The sequence below is a fragment of the Trichechus manatus genome, unplaced genomic scaffold (genome assembly GCF_000243295.1).
Source record: "Trichechus manatus latirostris isolate Lorelei unplaced genomic scaffold, TriManLat1.0 scaffold00036, whole genome shotgun sequence".
Lineage (NCBI taxonomy): Eukaryota > Metazoa > Chordata > Mammalia > Sirenia > Trichechidae > Trichechus > Trichechus manatus.
Genome location: NW_004443972.1, coordinates 7,302,876 through 7,323,259, shown reverse-complemented (window position 1 = coordinate 7,323,259; position 20,384 = coordinate 7,302,876). Strand labels below are relative to the sequence as shown.

Genomic DNA, 20,384 nt, shown 5'->3' with positions numbered 1-20,384 from the left:
CACATGGGGGAAAACACCATAGAGTAAAAGAAACCATAAACCCATTAAAAGACAAGTAAGATTCTGAGGGAATGTATTTGCATAATTCAGACAATCACTTGCTATTCAGAATATGCAAAGAACCCTTACAAATCCATGAAAAAGACAACTGACACAGTGGGAAAAAGAATAATGGACAAAAGATAGGAACAAGCCTGTTAGAGAAGACGCAGTCTGAATGACCAGCAAACACACAGCAGATTTCTTCTGCTTTGTGTTGGCTTCTAGAAACTAGAAGTAAATCTCTAGTGGGGAGCTGACTAGAAATGCAAATGAGTACAACAATGAAGTGTTGTTTCTCTATTATCTGTTGTCACGTGTTGGCTTGGGGAATTATCTTGTATGATATTCTAACATACTGCTCAGGGAGGGAGGAATATCAATGGGTATAGCCACTTCAGGGAACATTTGGCAATTCCTAGTGAAATTCAAAGTGTTTATATACTGTGGCCCAGCAATTCCATGTGAATAAGCCCAGAGAAACTGTTGTAGGTGTGCCCGAGAATCTAGAATGATCATTACTCCAGTGTTTATAATGGTGAAACAGTGGAAACAACCTAAATGTCCATACAGTAATGGGTAAATTAAATATGACATATTCATGTGATGAAACTTTATAATTTAAAAGGGATAAAAGTAATATCTAAAAAGCATTAATAGACAAGATGAACAAGATATATAAAGATTAACATCTGTATAGAGAGTTCGGTATAGATACATGTGAAAGACTAAATGGATGAGATGATGGTGGTGGTGTGTTAGGATGGATGTGAGTTTGGGATTTGAGGTTGTTGATAAAGGGGATTTCAGCTTTAACTATAATGTTTTATTAAAAGCCCAGAACCAAATAAGAGCAATTGCTAATTAGTTTTAAAGCCAAGTATGGGAATATGGATGTTTGTTTTATTTGTACTTTCCTATATTTTTTATTAAATAAGGAGAAAGACTATAAATATAGCTGAATATGAACTAGTATTTTCAAAGTAGGCTAAATTTAATTTGTATTTTCATTCCTCTTAACACTAATGTACTCAAACATAGAGAAACAAATGACATTTTTGCACTGTATTTTCAGTGATGCCAACTGGTGGAAAGGAGAAAATCACAGAGGAGTAGGACTCTTCCCATCTAATTTTGTAACAACAAATTTAAATATAGAGTCTGAGGCAGGTAAGTTAAATCTTAGAGAAGGTTAAATTTATTAAAGTATTTTACGCTTGAATTTTATGGTTCAGTTTTGAGTACAGGTAGTCCCCCAACTTACAACATATTTCTGTTCTGACAGCTCTGTCTAATTAGGTTCTAAAGTAAGTCGAATACCTTTTTTTTTTTTAGTTTTCATTATGATTGCCTTTTATTATCAGTATCTTTATAAATCCAATCTTTATTTGTCTTTGGGGATTGACATGAGAACGATAACATCAGATTACACCCCGCGATGTTGTATGTGGTACGTATTACTAATGATAAGGGGAAAAAAAAAAACCCAAACCCGTTGCCATCGAGTTGATTCCGACTCATAGCAACCCTATTGGGACAGAGTGGAACTGCCCCCATAGTTTCCAAAGAGCACCTGGTGGATTCGAGCTGCTGACCTTTTGGTTAGCAGATGTAGCTCTTAACCATTACGCCACCAGATGTACCAGAAAAAAAAAAGATGTCGTAAGTGCGGTTCATGGTAACTGGAATCATTAGCATTTAACTCTTGTTTTAAATTATTTATTGATAGGCATTACAATTTGACTGATTTCTTATCAAGTTAAGGGGTTATTAACTTATCCCAGGTCAATTCCAGGAACAGTTTCCTTATCACATTTTAAATTCTCTGAGAATCAACAATTAAATAATCAGGCACAAAATCGTCTGTGACCATGTAAATATTTTGACCTCGTTATATAGTGAGGCAGTTTGTGTCTGTGCAATACAAAGAGTATTGTTGTTATTCATCACTGAACCACAGTGTGTTGAGGAGTGGGTGTGCGGGGGCTTGGTGAGCAAGTGCTGAGTGTGATGGCAGGGGTTAGGAGTACTCCTCAGTTTTAGACTTTTTCTCACATTGACTTAATCCGAGGGAACTTAAAGCAATAATAAAGTGGTATAATCAAGACCCTTATGTGCCTGGCTGGTTTCTTCTGAGCTTCACTCAGTTCTGCAGCAGTATACGGTACTCCTCAGTTGATGTCCGCCTTGCTGAGAAAGCATTCCAGTTCTTAAACGCAGGCAGGGAAGTAGGGGAGCTGAATGTGAAGAAACAGGTGATAATACTAACGATGATGATGATCAGAAGTAATGGCTAACAGTTTTTGAGCATGCACTATTTGTCAGGCATTGCACCAAGTCTTTTGTCTGCACTATCTCATTCTCACAACAGCTCTGTGAGCTAGGTCCTTTTGTTATCCCATTTTACAGATAAGGAAACTGAGGCTGAAGGGTTATGTGACTAGTTAGTGATAGAGCCAGGATTCTAAAGTCAACCAATCTGATCTTAGAATGTACTTATACTGAAAGAGATGGCTAACTGTTGGGACTTAAAAATCCTTTGGACTTAAATTTTGGTATAAATACAATTACAGTAAAAAAAGATTTTTATTGTAATTTTATTTATACCAAAATTTATTAAAATACAGTACATCCTAGCAGTATTCCAGTGAACATTTCAATAGTTTATATGTATTTGTAAATTATTTTTTAACCTCTTTATGAAAGGGTTTTATTTTGTGTGTGTTTTAACTATTATCGAAGTTAGGTTGAAATCAGGTCTATTTTTTTCATATAAGAAATAATTTTTTATAACAAGAGAGGAGTGTAGAAATAACTCATAAATTTAACTCTGAAATTAGCTAAATAGATAATCTATTCTCTTATGTATTTATTCACTCCAGGTGTAACACTCAGTTTCCAGGGAAATGCCTGTAATGACAGCTCCCATTTATGTTGCTCTCTTGTTCCACTAGAGTGTAAGTTCCTTGAGGGCAGCATTCTTGTCTGTTTTATTCACTCATGTTATTCTCAGTGCCTAGAATAATGCCTGGCACACAGTAAGTACAAAATAAATATTTGTGACATGAATGAGTGAATGTATGTAATATATGTTGATGATGAACTGTGATGACTATTTAAAGGGCTTCCTTTTTTTTTTTTTTTAATGAGTAATCATGGGCTACTTATAAATGAATGATTAAAATACCCAATACTGAAGAACTTATAGTTTACTTTGTTTCCATAGCAGCTGTGGACCAATTGAATGTAACTGATGATGATGTGGAGGAAATTAAGAAATCAGAGCCTGAGCCTGTTTATATAGATGAGGTAGAGGCCTTCTTTTGTTTAATAATTAAACTATCAAGACTTTTAAAATGTGTTTTATATCCTTGAGAATGTGTGGAAAGAGTAATCTTTATATTCACTGAAGTTAAAACTCCTTTGAGTTACTAAAGTGCCCTGTTACTTTTTTAGGATAAGATGGATAGAGCCCTGCAGGTACTCCAGAGTATAGATCCAACAGATTCAAAACCAGACTCCCAAGACCTCTTGGACTTAGAAGGTACTTAGTGAATATTAGGGATTACTTTAATGTCATCTAGTCATTATGTCTTCTGCCTTGTGTTTGCTTCTAGAAATTAGAAATAAATTTATGGTGGGGAGTAGACTAGTAAAATAGTAGAAGTATTACTTGGAAGGTGTCATCATAAACCTTCACATCCTTTTGAAAACAGAAGTCTTTGTATTTCTGTAAGCCCACCAGTGAAACTGGCTGAAGAGAACTGCAATCCAAAAAACAAGAAATTAGAAATAACAGTGTATTAATTGAGTCAAAATTTTAGAAAATTTTATTCCTGTTTTAATTCTCTTGTATCATGATTTTAAAGATCAAAATTATATGTGATCAGTGATAACTTTGTAATCTAGTCATTGGATGTATGCTGATGTATATTTTAGTCCTGAAGAAGACCTGAAGCAGTTAAAACAAAGGTCTTACTTTTTTTAATCCTTTGGAAGAAATATCTCTGTGGTAAATGGATAAATCTTTTTATAGAAAAAGTCTGACTATGAATATAGAATATTGTGCTATTCATTGTATCAGTGTTTACATTTGGAAATACACAAAATGTGTGATTTTGAAGTGGCTTAAATATAATGAAATATGTTCATATCTATCTGCACATGGTTACATATTTTATGTACTCTGGCTGAAATTCATTTTACTTAGATAATAATAGTTTTCTGTGTATTTTTAAGACTTTGGGATGACTCCAAATTTCAGTCTTTAAACTTGTTTAATAGTTCCCAAGGAACACTGTGGGATTTCTGTTTTAATTTTGACGTTGCGTTTGGTCACATGATGTTCATATGGGTGCTGAATAGTATTAAAATTAGATCTTTTGCAGTCCTTTCTCTAGCATAGACTTAATTCTCTGTGCATTGTGCCTGGTTAGAGATTGGTGCTTTGTTGTTAAAAATTGTTGAAACTGGCTTAACGTTCTAGATTTGTAAGTATTTTTATATTTACAGATATCTGTCAACAGATGGGTCCAATGATAGATGAAAAACTTGAAGAGATTGATAGGTGAGACTTTTCACACAAGCAATGAAATGTATAGTTTACTTGTGTTTACTTGTTTTTGGCCTAACTTTAAACTGAGGAAGTTTTTGTGGAATTGTACAATCTGTTGGAATTGCTTTTCAGTTTCCCATGCTCTTACAGAATTGATAGCAAGGTGGTGGTACTTATTTTGGTAGCATCCCCCCACCTCCCCTGCCCACCCATGGCAATTTAGTGTGCTTAGAATCATGGACTCTTGCACTCATAGCGCTGATCTTTATTTTCTTACTTGGGCTGGCATTGAGGGGATAATAAATAATGAATAAAGCATAAAATGGGAAAATAAAATGCTTAGGCAAGAGCTCATCTGTTATGCAATGACAAGGGGTACTTGTAAAAATTTCAGATTAAATTCCCTAGTATTTGTGAAGCTAAATCCAATGCAACACAACTTCTTCTCTTACCATTTCTCTTCCTTGTATTTTTATCTTTCTCTTGCTCTTTTAATTTTGTTATCTCATCTAGTTTCCCTGTTCCTTAGAAATAGCAACAGCACTGAGTAATTGGCTATCAGGGTTCTGAGCTCTTAACTTAGTTCTGCCCCCTTCTCTTACTCCTCAGAGCTTTCTCTCTGAAGTTGAAGGGAGAATCCATAGTTAATGGAAGACAAGGGATAAGGTCTTACTGTTCTGTCATCTCTATCCCTTTCTGCTGCCTATTTATTAAGCTACTTTATAAAACAGCCCAAGATGAAGGGATTAGGTAAGACCAAAGCAGCAAGGAGATAGCAACTATACTCTTTCTTAACTGCTTCTACCAGAGAAGTGCAGTAGCAAGACTCCTCCCAGTCACTGAATTAGTAATCTTTGTTCGATGGGGGTATTTTTCTTAAATTCTATTTTTCCACTGAAAAATGAGTTGTTTTTAGGTGCCGTCGAGTTGGTTCCAACTCAGTGACCATTTGTACAGCAGAATGAAACACTGCCTAGTCCTGTGCTATCCTCACAATCATTGCTATGTTTGAGCCCATTGTTGCAGCCACTGTGTCTCAGTCCATCTCGTTGAAGGTCTTCCTCTTTTTCGCTGACCCTCTACTTTACCAAACATGATGTCCTTCTCCAGGGACTGGCCCCTCCTGATAACAAGTCCAAAGTACATGAGCGGAAGTTTCGCCATCCTCGCTTCTAAGGAGTATTCTCAGTGTACTTCTTCCAAGACAGATTTGTTCGTTCTTCTGGCAGTCAGTATTCTCTGCCAATACCATAATTCAAAGGCCTCCATTCTTCTTTGGTCTTCTTTATTCATTGTCAAGCTTTCCCATGCATATGCGTAGGTGTGGCTAGGATTACAATTTTTATAAACCTTTTTGGAACCTAAAAGAAGTCTATGTCCTATCAACCCAGCAGTTTCAAGCCCATACTAAATATACAGGGATATATGTAAAGACCATCAATTACTGATATGCAAGTTCAAGTCGAAGCTGAAGAAAATTAAAACAAGTTCACAAGAGTCAAAGCACAACCTTGAGTATATCCCACCTGAATTTAGAGACCATCTCAAGAATAGATTTGATGAATTGAACACTAATGACCGAACACCAGATGAGTTGTGGAATGACAATCGAGGACATCATACAAAGGTCATTAAAAGACAGCAAAGAAAGAAAAGACCAAAATGAATGTCAGAAGAGACTCTGAAACTTGCTCTTGGACATAGAACAGCTAAAGTGAATGGAGGAAATGAAGTAAAAGAGCTAAACAGAAGATTTCATAGGACGGCTGGAGAAGACAAAGTAAAGTGTTATAATGAAGTGTGCAAAGATCATTCAGCATTTCTCAAGCTGAAAGAACAGAAGAAAAAATTCAATCCTCAAATTACAATATTGGAGAATTCTATGGACAAAATATTGAACGATGCAGGAAGCATCAAAAGAAGATGGAAGGAATACAAAGAGTCAGTGTACCAAAAATAATTGATCGACATTCAGCCATTTCAGGAGATAGCATATGATCAAGAACTGATGGTATTAAAGAAGGATGTCCAAGCTGCACTGAAGGCATTGGTGAAAAACAAACCTTCAGGAATTGATAGAATACCAATTGAGATGTTTCAACAAACAGATGCAGCGCTGGAGGTGTTCACTCGTCTGTGCCAAGAAATTGGGAGTCAGCTACCTGGCCAAGCAACTGAAAGAAGTCCATATTTGTGCCCATTCCAAAGAAAGATGATGTAACAGAATGTGGAAATTATTGAACAATATCATTAATATCACATGCAAGTAAAATTTTGCTGAAGATAATTAAAAAACATTCACAGCAATACATTGACAGGGAACTGCCAGACATTCAAGCCAGATTCAGAAGAGACGTGGAATGAAGGATATCATTGCTGATGTCAGATGGATCTTGGCTGAAAGCAGAAAATACCAGAAAGATGTTTATCTGTGTTTTATTGACTATGCAAAGGCATTCGACTATGTGGTCATAACAAATTAATGGATAACATTGTGAAGAATGGGAATTCCAGAACACTTAATTGTGCTCCTGCATAACCTGTACATAGACCAAGGGGCAGTCGTTTCAACAGAACAAGGGGGTACTGTGTGGTTTAAAGTCAGGAAAGGTGTGTGTCAGGATTGTATCCTTTCACTACGCTTATTTTATCTGTGTGCTGAGCAAATAATCCAAAAAAAATGGACTATGTGAAGAACAATGTGGCATCAGGATTGGAGGAAGACTCATTAACAACCTACAATATGCAGATGACACAACTTTGCTTTCTGAAAGTGAAGAGGACTTGAATTACTTACTGATGAAGATCAAAGACTGTAGCCTTCAGTATGGATTATACCTCAACATTAGAATATATATATATCCTCACAACTGGACCAATAAGCAACAGAGCAAACATTGACGTTGTCAAGGATTTCATTTTACTTGAATCCACAATCAATACCCATTGAAACAGCAGTCAAGAAATGAAATGACCAATTGCATTGGGCAAATGTGCTGAAAAGCAAAAATGTCAGTTTGAGGACTAAGATGAACCTGACTCAAGCCATGATATTTCAGTCGCCTCATATGCATGTGAAAGCTGAACAGTGGATAAGGAAGACCAAAGAAGAATTGATGCTTTAAATTGTGGTGTTGGGGAAGAATATTGAATATACCATGGAATGCCAGAATGAACAAGTCTCTCTCGGAAGAAGTATAGCCAGAGTGCTCCTTGGAAGACATCTCATGTACTTTGAACATGTTATCAGGAGGGACCAGTCTCTGGAGAAAGACATCTTGCTTGATAAGGTGGAGAGTCAGCGGAGAAGAGGAAGACCCTCAACGAGATGGATTGACACAGTGGCTACAACAATGGTCTCAAACATAGCAAAGATTGTGAGGATGGCACAAGACTGGGCAGTGTTCTGTTCTCTTGTACATGGGGTCACTGTGAGTTGGAACCAACTCGACCCCACCTAACAACGACAACAACGTATGCAGACGTTTAGCTCTTAGGGTGTCCATTAAAATATTATTTATGACAACAAATTTGGAAGTAACTAAAATGTCTTTCAGTGTGAGATTGGTTTAAATTTATCTATTTATACATTCTGCAGTGAAAAGCATTGTCATTGGTAAGTACCTGTTGACATGGAAAGCTGTCATAATATGCAGAAGACATGATAGCTTAATTTTTTGTTGGTAAAAAGAATATCTTCAAAGAAAAAAATCTAGAAGAATTAAAATTCAGAGCAACCTTTTCTGATATGAGCCTGTTTTTGAGTGAGTTCTCAGCTGTTAACCAGTTTTCTCATCAGTTTCTGAATTGCCCAACCGGTGTTTTCTTGTTCCATGACCACTGACTGTAGATGCAGCTCGTGTTCTGGAAAATGCTTGCTGGTTTTTTAAGCAAATTTTCTATTGACTACAATTGTTGAGTCTTCAGTGATGAATAAAGTATTATTTGTGTGCTAAATTTAAAAAATAATTTCTGTTGCTAAATACATGCTTAAAAATTTGAAGATCATTGAAGTTCCTTTTGTCTATGTGGATTTTTTTCCTGAATGGATTATTATCAGTTTGTTACTCCTATGAAGAACAAAACTGTCAGGCAATTAAATTTTAAATCTCACTTTTAGCTGTCATTGTACAGAATGAGACTTTGTAGCATTTATAACTCTTAAGAAATGTATTGGGTAAAGATGTAAATTGACTCCAAAAAAGCTTAGATAGCTTTACTAATAGGAGATCAATAGTCTGGACTTAGCGATGTTCCAGACTTTTCTAATCTAATTTCTTCTTACCCTCCAAAAGTCATTTTCCACCACCTCGATCAAGATACTTTTTTCATTCTTCCCCAGTGTACCCTGCTCATTCCTTTGCCTGCCTTTATCTATACTGACGTGACGTGTTTTTCCTGTTCTACTTTGCCTGTCCATCCTTTCTCAGCTGCTGGCTTACGTGCCAGCTTCTCCGTAAAGCCCTTTCAGTTTACCACAGCCCAAAGTGATCTTCCTATCCTCTAAACTCTTCTCTTTCCTAGCTATTTCATATAATCTTTCATTCACTTACATGCTATCTTGTATCATTTGCCATTTTTCATGTTGTTAACCGTGTCTCCCTAGTAGATTGCAGCCTCTTTGAGAGAGAAAACCACACTTTCTGCTTAATTTTCTCTCTCTTAACAAAGTGTTGGGCACAGCTCAGTAAACAATTTTTATTGTTTGAAGTTGATTTCAGACAGTCGTGCCCTTCTGTTGCCTTCTCCTGTGTTTCATCATCGTTCTGGGTTTATGGAGACCAAATTTTTCTGGTTAATTCTTAATCACACGTCTGTTAGCATGGTCACTAATTTCTGAAGCTTCCTGTGTGGTTTGCAACTGGTATTTTCTGAAACTAGAGTTTGAAGTCACACGTGCAAGAGAAGAAACAAGCACTTTTTTGTTGTTGTTGTTAAGAAATAGCAGATTCTAACATAGGAAAGGTGCCAAGACTCAGTCCAGGTCATTTACCTGGTAGCCCTGGATCTGTTTGCCTGCTTCTCGCTCTTATCTCTCTCCTCTCTATGTACATATAGAAAGAGCCACATTTAATAAGCAGGCTTGTGGATGCTTTAGGCCAGATTAAAAAGTGGCCGTTTAACTTCTGTAAACGTCAATTGCAAAGAGTTTCTTCTTACTCCCAGGGGAACAGGCAAAATTGTACCAAGTCAGAAGAATTTGCTCTGGAGTTCCTTGGGCAAATTTGAAAATGCTCTTATTTGGATTTGCTGTTATTATACAATGATACTTGATTTCGCTCATTTTCTCAAAAGCAAACCAACAAATGAGCAGTAGAGATTAGCTTATATACATGTGTTTTCACTTGCATTTTCAAGGGTAATTATTTAATTACTTTTTTTTCAGTTGATCCTTTCATGAATATAAACAAATGAAAATGTGTGTGATTTTCTGAAAGTGTTTGTGTGTTTATTTTAGTCGTATCCCTTCAGAACAGGCTCTCGGCTTTGCTGTAGTGCTTTCCTCTACTGAGATGTATAATTAAGGCTTGGACTCTTACCTAGATTAAGAAATTATTCTTTATAACAGAAACCTTTTAAAATAGGCAACAAAATTCTTCTAGAACCAAAATTATGAATTGCATTTTATGAGGCGTGAAAGGACTTTCCCTAGTAATTGTGAAGTCATATCAACCTAGCTATTACAAGAATTAAATAGTCCCTCCTCTTAGTTTCCCTTTGTGCATATTCTTTCATTGTGTATAAAAAGAATCTTTTAAAATACGAATAGAAAATGTGCTAAATTTAAAAAACAGTTTACGACTGAAACAGTTTCCGAGGCCAACTCTTCCGACAGGGATTGGACTGGGCTGTGGGACATAAAGTGATACTTGTGAAGAATGTGCCTCTTAGGCAAGTAGATACAAGTGACCAAAGGGGCGGCTTCTGTGCAGACGTGAGATGGGAGGGCAGAGAGAGTTAGGAGCTGGTTGAATGTTCACGTGGAATCAGGCGGAGGGGAGGAGTGTACTGTCGCAGAATGGGGTGAGCCCTTGGGGTCTTATAACAATGTATGTTAAAAGAAAATTTCTGTATGGGAGACTAACTTGAAATGTAAACTTCATTCAATTACAACAATAAAACAAAAATTAAAAAAAAAAGATCACACACTTTGAAGTCAGAAATCCTCTAAAAAAAAAGTTTATGTTGCTAAATACATGTGTAAAATTTTGAAGATTATTAATGTGCCTTTCTTCTATATCAGGAAACATTCAGAATTGTCTGAGTTGAATGTAAAAGTCTTGGAAGCTGTGGAACTGTATAACAAATTGGTGAATGAAGCACCAGTATATTCGGTCTATTCAAAGCTCCACCCTCCAGCACATTACCCTCCTGTGTCAGCTGGCATCCCAGTGCAGGTGAGCATGTATTTTGAGAACAATTTTCAAATTAAGAAAAAAGAAAAAGTCCTTCAATTAAAAAAACTTTTGTTTTAAAGCATAGTATTAAAAGTTCTATGGTCCATGAATAAAATTTATCTTGGTAGTTTCAAGAAATATTAGGTAAACAATTAACTATTCATTAGAACAGATTAGATAGTGATATTTCATAAATACAATTTAGTTCAGTTTTAACATGAGTGAAAAGACCATTAAAGGAGGGGAGTTGTGGTTCTTCATACGCTTTCATAAGTTTAAAGTGATTTAGGATAGTGCCTGTCATTTCAGAGATATCCGGGTAATATAGTAATGCGTTCCTGCTGCTCAGTAAGCAAGATTTAACATTTCTTTTCAAATTTCTCTCAAGGTTTCTTTGACTTACATAATTATTAAGAGGCTTAGTTGATGAACTTATTTTGTTCTCAGAAGCTTGATTTGTATGTCCTTTTCTTAGATGCATGGCCTAAATTCTTAAAAATTCATGCATGAAGAGGATATGTTGCAGGCCTGTGAGGTAATGACAGACTCCTTGAGCCATCCGTGAGCAGCATCATTTTCCAGTACCTTACACCTTTGCTGTGCTCGTACACTGAAGTGAATACTTAGATTTATCAGTATCCCCATTCTGAAGCCTTTTTCAAATTTCAGCAAGTTAGTGATTGAATTTCAGAATGAGCTTGGATGAACAAAATCATGTTAATTTATGAAAACTGGTATGAAAAGGAGTGTATGAAGGAGACACCAATGAGAAGAAGGTAGAATATGGGTGCATAATTTTGATGACTTGACACTTAATTGTTAAATGAGAAAAGAATAGTTACTATGGTAACTGTCACATCAGATAAGATGCATTTATCAAATATGCCATGCCTTGAACTTTTGACTATGATGAAAGAATCATTATATGAGAGTAGAAAGGATTTCTGGGTACAAAAGACAGCTGGAGTTTCTTCAAGGTTGCTTCTGTTTTCAAAGATGTTAGCTGCTGCTATGAAAATGGAACATACTGGAAAAGCCTGCACCATTGTGTGATAGACCTGTGTGGTGTACTTGCTTCCTTGAATGTGAAAAGAGTTCTCTGTCCTTCCTGTCAGGTTTTTTTAATTGTGTATAGCTTATATACCTATGTTTTGCTGAGCACAAGTCATTTTTGTAAAAAGTTAGCTTTCTATCAGTTTGATTTGTCACATGAACTATACCTGCACTCTTCACACACAAGAGCATTTGAAATATTCAAAAGATCTTACTCTAATGTGAAAAAATATATACTTATTTCTGTACTAGAAGCAGTTGGGGCAACACACCATTAGTTGCACCTGTGAAGGCTCTGAGGCACACTAAACTGCAGAGGAGGTTTATTCACGAGTCTCATCCGGTTGTCAGTGGGTTGTTAGATGTCTGCTAAGGATATAACACAATTGCAGTTAATGTAATTTGTTTGGCATCTCTAGCGTTCTGTATGTTCATGCGGATGATCTTTACTTTAAAAATAGCTTAGTTTAAAACTAACACGGTGATAGTTACTATTAAACATGTGCATTGTTTTAAATGCTGTATATAATATGCAGATAGAAGACCCTGTCCTTAAGGAGCTGTTACCCTGAAAATTAAGTAGGACACATATAAATATCCAGAGACTTAGGCCGTTTTTGCTATTTCCCGAGGCTACATCTTCTCCTTTTACCCACAACTGCTTCTTTCTTCTTTCCTGTCTATCCTAAAGACAGGAAATAAAGGAAACATTGCTAGTGAGGGATCACTCCCCTGCCCTGATACTGTTTGTTTTTCAGCTTTTTCTCTTAAGTTGTGTTCCTAGGAAGGAATTGGATGAGTCATCCTGGGATGGGAGTAGAGAAGGCCATCATTCTGATGGTATCTTGAAGTGATGGTAGGCTTCCATTCAAGGGAGTGAATAGTTTCTGTGGCTCTATGGCAAAACCTATCACAGAGTAATAGGCAACCTGGATGGATTCCAATCCTTTACTTAAAAATACACCATCTCTCTTCCGTCTTCTCCCCTCCAACTCCCACCTACAAAATAAAAGAACAACTAAGCAAATCATAAGTATCTATAGATTTGGCACTTAGATTTGAAAACTCTCCACTTTGAACTAGGGTGGATAGATGAGTGGACTAGATTGTTCCCCAGAGAGCTCTAATATTTGATTTCATTTAAGTCTTTGAAAGTTTTAAACATGTTAGGCAGATGTTTTAGAGATCGGTGAGTCAACTTCTTCTCTTTGGTTAATAGACATACCCAGTTCAGTCACATGGTGGAAACTATATGGGTCAAAGCATTCATCAAGTCACTGTTGCCCAGAGCTACAGCCTAGGACCAGATCAAATTGGTCCACTGAGATCTCTGCCTCCAAATGTGAATTCCTCAGTGACAACACAGCCTGCTCAAACTCCTTACTTAAGGTAAGTTTTTGAGAGCTGTGTTAGTTTTGTAATTGTGCACATTAATTTTCCATAGACTTTCAGAATGACGTCTAGCTTCTTTTCTTCATAATAATCGTGTTATCTTTTACTATGAAGATAAAATTATAGAACTGCCCATTCCTAGTCCTGTGATAAGAAGGCAGCAAGGTGCTCCTCTTAGCTCTACTGCCCATACTTAGATGGTTGCCCAGATCTCTGCTTATAATGTGGGTCCCTGGGACAAATAAAGTTAACTGTCCTTTATGGGTACCAATTCCATGATACCCTTCACACTGTGCTGTTATCAGCCTAGCTGAGTAGTCCCCAACATATTTATCTGCATGTACTCCTAAAAAATCAGAAAACTGTTGTTACTTCAATCCTTAAAAAAGAAGTGTTTTTGAGCTGTGCAATTTGTGGTCTACTTTTTTAATACAAATAACCATATTCTGAAAATCATGTTTAAATCTTGCTTTCTGTTCACTTTGCTTAATATACAAAATGTTCATTGAATATAGTCGTGTAGATGATCTCTAGAGGAGCCCTAATGGCGCAGTGGTTAATCGCTTGCTGCTGACTGAAAGGTTGACAGTTGGAACCCATCAGCTGCTCCACAGGAGAAAGATGGGGCATCCTTGGAAACCCTCTGGGGCAGTTTTACTCTGTCCTATAGGGTTGCTATGAGTCGGAATTGACTCGACAGCAATGGGTTTGGTTTTTTTTTTTAGGTGATCTTTAAGATCTCTTCCCAGTCTTAAATTCCATGAGTATGAATTTTAAATGTTATCTGAACATTAAGTAAACCTATTCATATTGGTGTTTAGTTAAATTAAAATGTAAAATTTTGTTATGCTAGGTAATGCTAGGAATTATGGAGGAAAAAACTAGACTAGTGTAGACATAAATTTGCCTATATTGCAAGTAGTATATTTGGTGTAATTTAAAATTATATATATTTTACAAGAAGTATATGCCATAGTGGTTACAGGAACAGAAGTCCTGCAAGTTGGTGTGAATATTTAGCTTGGTTTGTTTTTTTTGTGGACAATTAATCAATAAACTACAGGACAGGACTATTCTGAGGATGGATTCTAGGATCCTATGCATATTACACTGTTCTCTCTACTTTTTAATTATTCTTATGTAGGGATGCTTGTTAAACTGTCTTGACTATCAGGGACAGCTTGAAAGGGAAATCCCTACCAGAGGAAGGCCGAAAGAGTGTGTGAGGAGAAGAGCTAGTTCCCTCTGTGCTGTATTGAGAGATGGGGGAAGGGAGAATGGCTGAAGGTGCAGCTCCAGAGTTTGGGCTCTATTCTCAGAGCAGCTGATCAAGGGCACCGCTGCCAGGAGCAGTTTGCACCTCCTCAAAGAGTTTTAAATGTTTTTACTGAGAGATTCTGGAGAACCTATATTAATAGGCCTTATAATAGGATGTTTTTGCCTCTTCCTGAGTACACCTCTCTTCTTACCAAATACAAAAATCACATCATCAGTATATGATAGCCAGAGTGATTAAATCATAATCAGAGTAGCAGTGCTGCATAAACTTAAAAAGAAGTTGGAAAAGCATTTTTATTTTGTCATGATGATTGCTCTCTGACTAACTTAATGTAAAGTAAATACGGTTTTCTTTTTAAAATTTTGTTTGTAGCACTGGACAAGACACCATTTCCAGTCCCGCTTATATGAACCAGAACTCTAACCTTCAATCTGCTACTGGTACAGCCGCTTACACACAGCAGATGGGGATGTCTGTGGATATGTCATCTTACCAGAACACTGCTTCCAATTTGCCACAAGTGGCAGGCTTTCCAGTGGCAGTTCCAGCTCATTCAGCTACACAGCAGCAGACAAGTTACCATCAGCAGCCTCTCCTATAGAAACAAACGAAGCATTTTCTTGAAAGTATTCATAAGTGTATTACTCAACCCTTATGATTCTCATCTGGAAATACTAAAAAATGTTTTCTCTCAACTCAAAAGGACCATGAATAAATAAAGCACAAAAGTCTGTTTTACTCTACCAAGGCCATAAGGGAAATTTTTCAATCCAGTTTGTTTGCAGTCAGACTTTTGATCAGAGGCAACTTAAAGATGCTTCCAGTTAGTTTTGTCATACTTTAAAATATAACCACATGACACTAAAAAGCATGAGTTAGGAGTGTAAACATTTTACTTTAAAGAAACCATCTTTTTCTCCTAAAACATCATGATTTCCCCTAAAACATTGGGAGAGCACCAAAACCTTTAAATATCTTTTGTCTGCACTTTTTTTTTTCCAGTTTCTCACATGCTATTATTTTAAAATGCGAACATCTTTTTGTGTAAGCATTTAGCTTGCCAACATATTTCCTTTTGGCTCCTTAAATTGCAGTTGTGTTGGCAGTACTGTCAGTTTTGCTCTCAGTGTTATGTTGAGTAATAATTAGCATATAATTGTCTACAGAAGCAAGAGCAATTTGGAAGGAACAAAAATGTTTTCTGTATAGTAACGGTGAAGACCATGTAGAAGCAGACGTGCGACAAAACATATAGCAAGACCCCCAGTCATGCCAACAGTGGGCTAAGGAATGCCCCACAAAACATTTCCATTCCCTGGGGAAAGCATTTCCTTTCCTACAAGTGGCCTTGGGATTTAGAATTGCCACTAATGACCTTTTCAAGTGACTCCAGCCATTCTGTAATTCATTCGCCATTTCCTTCCTGCGGTGTGATGTGCAAATATACACCTACTCCTCACTTATCGACTGTCTCGTTGTCTGACGTTTCACATTTATGACAATAGTAAAAAATCTACTGTCTGACTGTTTTGCACATTAACAATGTACATCTGACAGTAACGAACACCGGTGTGAGAGTAATGCTGGCTGTGGGGGTTAAGGTTATGTGTCAGCTTGGCTGGGCAGTGATTCTCAGTGGTTTGGCAGTTATGTAATGATGTAATTAGGTAGTTACGTAATTATGTAATAGTGTAATTTGGCAGTTTTGTCATGATGTAATTTGGCAGTTGTGTAGTGATATAGTTATCCTCCGTTTTGTGATCTGATGTGGGTCATCTGTTTTCCCATAACGCTGATTTTTGCATAACGACCTGGTCTTTGGAACATAACCCTGTCCATAAGTGAAGAGTGGGTGTACTGCGTTTCCTTTTTCACTGATCATACGTGAATTTTGAACCGTGAAACATTCCAAATAATTTGATGTGATGTATACCAAGCATGGATGACAAGTGTTTATTGGTGTGTTGATTCTTTTAGAAAGTGATTTGAGTGCCATTGCTCTGCCAGGCTGTTGACAAATCTGACCATTCCTTTCAGGAATAATCTAAGTCTGTGGAATGATAGCAGGCATTGGACTGATAGAGAGGCTATTGAGACAGTTTTTCTGAAGGCTATGTTTTAAATCAGTTTGTAGGGCTAATAGATTCCCATACTGTAGGAATTAGATAGTAAACCAGTAGGGTTTGTTTTCTCTCCTAAAAATTTGCACACTACATCATCTACCAGCTCTTTATATAACTCAAAATAGAAAATACAAATAAATATGCTTACAGATAGATAATATTTAAACTGGGAGAAACAGTGGACATAAATTTAATATTTAAAAAGTTACTTGCATGGAAGCAAGATTTCTACATTTGATTTTTAAAGCATTTAATCTTTCTACTAAGAATCCATTTGAGAACAGTTCTCTGGAAATTTTTGTCATTAATCTGTTATACAGAAATTTGATTAGCAGTGTGCTTCTTTTTCAAAGAAACTGTATCCTAGAACAAAATAATCTATTTAGTACTTGGTCTACATTTAACAGGAAAAAACAAAAACAACCAGTATTTGAAAGCCCAATTTCTATCATGGTCTTATTTCAGATATAAGTAACTGCAAAGAAAATCTTAACCCTTAATGTCTTGTGTTCTCTTTCTCATCCAGTGTTTTACTTCCATGTGAATTCAATTATATAGTTATAAAAAATTATTCTAAAATGGCACCTTACTTTTTTGGGAACAAGTCCTCTGTTCTTTAAAAAAAAAAAAAAAACGTAAAAAATATTTCCAAAGCTGCTCTTGATAACAGTTAATGTTTGCATATATGTGGGAAATCTTACCTTTTTTCTCTGAAACTATATTTAATAAACAGTTATTTTAATGTTTGTGTAAATATTTCATGTATAATTGTCATCTGAATTGTAAAAGCTTAATTCAGTGTAAGTCTTTGAGCCAGTATAAATGCTGCACACTCACTAAATCGGGATCGGCCAGTTAAGTTCAACTAACATAGTTTTGCATTGGGGCCCTGGTGGCACAGTGGTTAAGTCTACAGCTGCTAACCAAAAGGTCAGCAGTTTGAGTCCACCAGCCGCTCCTTGGAACCCTATGGGGCAGTTCTGCTTGTCCTGTAGGGTCGCTATGAGTCAGACTCGACTCAATGGCAATGAGTTTTGGAATGTAGTTTTGGAATAATATAACATGTGACATGTATATAAATAGTGTATATTGGCATTTGTGAAATTTTATACATGCAGAAGTTTTTCTTCCTCTTAAATTAAAAATAATTTTATTTTTGCCATACTGTATGTTGTAGGTTGTTGATAGTATAAAAATGTTATTAAATCTGTGTACTGACATGATTTTTTTGGTGTTAATAAGAAATGCAGGGTTTTTTCTTTCCTTTCCATGATTTCATGGATTGTATTTATTTTAAGATCTGTTTATAATTAAATGTTTTCTGCCGAAGGAATTGTCTAACTTCAGATTTCTATATGGGGTTCATATTTACTGTTTTATATCGAAAGTAACTTCTGCTTTTTCATATGAAATCTTGGTATGTTAGAGAGAATTCCTGAAATTTTATAATGGTATTAATTTTATTAATGTAGAAAAGTTTTCCTCTGGGTGTTAAAATATATGAAGTGGATATGTTCTTATAGTTTGAAAAATGTACAGTCTACCAACAGCATCTTGTAATTTGGCAGTTTATTTAGAAAAGTACCTGAACATTAAGCAATTCTTTATTATTTAGAATTTGAAATTGTTTGCAGATACATTGTCACCTTATGCTATTTGAAGTAGTTGATATTTGACCACATATTTTACTGTACATTTTGAAAATTGTTATAAAGTTTCACCTTCCAGTTTTTTTTAATTTGATTGTAAATTTAAAAAATATATATGGCTAGGGATTTTTTTTTTTTGAACACTTAGTTAAAACCTTAAGTGTCAAGGCTCCTGACTTTTAGGAGAGAATTTATTGGACTGTCATTATGATGAGAAAGCTGAAGTTATTTTTATAAGTAATAAATTATAAATAATATAGCACCAATCTATCATGCTTTGTTTCTGTCAAAAGATCTTTTTCTTCTTAAATCTTTTAGTCAATAAATAAAGGGAGGACTCAATTTTAGGGATTTTATTTTTTTTCTTTGTTTTATTTAGGTTCTTTGGAAGATTAAAAGATTGTATTTTAAAGTTTTCCCTAGAAGAAAAATTATTGTACTTTTACCAAGCGAAATTGAGAGTTTTCTTTTTAAAATTACTGCGTCAAAAGGGAGCCCTGTTGACGTAGTGGTTAAGAGCTCGGCTGCTAACCAAAAGGTCAGCAGTTCTAATCCACCACCCAGAAACAATCTTTACCATATTTCTTTCCTGGGAAACTCTCCCCTGGGATTTTCTGCTGTATCTCATCGGTCAGAACTATGTCAGAAGACTACTCCTAGCTGCAGATAAGTCTGGGAAGGTGAGTATTTTGCTTTCCAGCTGCTGTATGGAGAAGGCAAGGGAGAAGATGACTGGGAATGAATGTAGAGTGAGCTACATATACTATAGTATCTGCCGAAGACGAATCTGTCCAAATGTGTGTGCAACCTGGTGTTAAATTTGTGTGCCTAGTAAATCGAAGTCGAGTTGATTTATTGCAATTCGTTGGTCAAACAAGCTCCTTTTAGGATTCTCTAATACAAGCATACCATAGTTTTTAGTCAGTAAAGGCTAGAATTAATATGTTTACATCTGACCTGATTGGTAAAACTGGGACATCCTTTTTTTTGTTTTAAAAAAAAAAAAAAACCTCAGGAGAGACAGAGAAGGACCTAGAGGTAGAAATAGAGATAAAAGCTTCAAACTGCTTTTTTCTGACTGTTTGGAAACGTGAGAAATCAAAGATGTGTTAGCATTCATTTAGTAAATAGCATATATTGGGGATATTAAGAAATTGCATAATGAGGCCTGGGTTGTATTTGTGGCTTCCATGATGCACTAACTAGTTGTGTAGCATTAGATGTTACATTTTTTAATTTAAGACATTTTCATATACATTGTCACTGAATTCTCATAGCACTTGTTAGGTAGAGAGGTAGGCTAAGAGATTAACTTTCACAAGGTCACACAGCAGCGAAGGGGCAAAACTTTGATTACAAACCAGACTCTATCTGATGGTAAAGCATGTGCTTCTCCCCACAGTACTAATGTGATTTACCTAGAAATAATTTAGTCTCAATATTAGCAGCTCCCTTTCCTGCAAATCACTGTGAGATTGATAGGGTTCCCAAAGGGCTTACGTGGCTATACAGTATCTTCAGATATGAGAATGCTTATGTAAGAAAGATGATAATAGTGGGTGAAGCTATTGAATGTGTATGTCGTTCAGCAGTTAGCTCTGTCACATAGGTGAGCTGATGAGACCAGAACTTGGTGTAAACAAAATGCTCACTCTGAGAATCTGAGGAGAAGGGGTCAAACAAAGGAAAACAGCAGATAAAAAAACCTTACAGAGTTGTTTTCTGAAGAGCAGAGAGCCAAATTCATGGAATTGCTCTGAGGAAAAAGGCAGGTGACAACTAGTTGAGGCTCATTTGGATGTGAGGAGAGTAATTGTGATTGGAAGCCTAATGACCTGAGTCCCGGACACATAAACCCGGTTTCTCTAAGAACCAGGGTTGCTGAGGACAGATTCC

The 20,384-nt window shown here is 36.2% G+C and overlaps 1 protein-coding gene across 6 annotated transcripts in view; it reads left to right on the top strand.

Annotated features, from left to right (window-relative positions):
- The window catches only part of STAM2 (signal transducing adaptor molecule 2), a 56,447-nt gene extending 36,950 nt beyond the window's left edge, over positions 1–19,497 (top strand). For 3 of the 6 annotated variants that reach the window (XM_023730396.1, XM_023730401.1, XM_023730400.1), the window contains 8 exons: positions 1,115–1,209; positions 2,922–2,996; positions 3,266–3,348; positions 3,496–3,583; positions 4,552–4,606; positions 10,839–10,992; positions 13,265–13,434; positions 15,089–19,497. In XM_023730396.1, coding sequence (XP_023586164.1) covers positions 1,115–1,209; positions 2,922–2,996; positions 3,266–3,348; positions 3,496–3,583; positions 4,552–4,606; positions 10,839–10,992; positions 13,265–13,434; positions 15,089–15,317 — 949 coding nt within the window. In that variant the 3' untranslated portion in view covers positions 15,318–19,497. The remainder of the gene's footprint in view (positions 1–1,114; positions 1,210–2,921; positions 2,997–3,265; positions 3,349–3,495; positions 3,584–4,551; positions 4,607–10,838; positions 10,993–13,264; positions 13,435–15,088) is intronic. The other 3 variants (XM_023730398.1, XM_023730399.1, XM_004375385.3) reach the window with 3 other exon arrangements.
- The last annotated feature ends 887 nt before the right edge of the window (positions 19,498–20,384 follow it).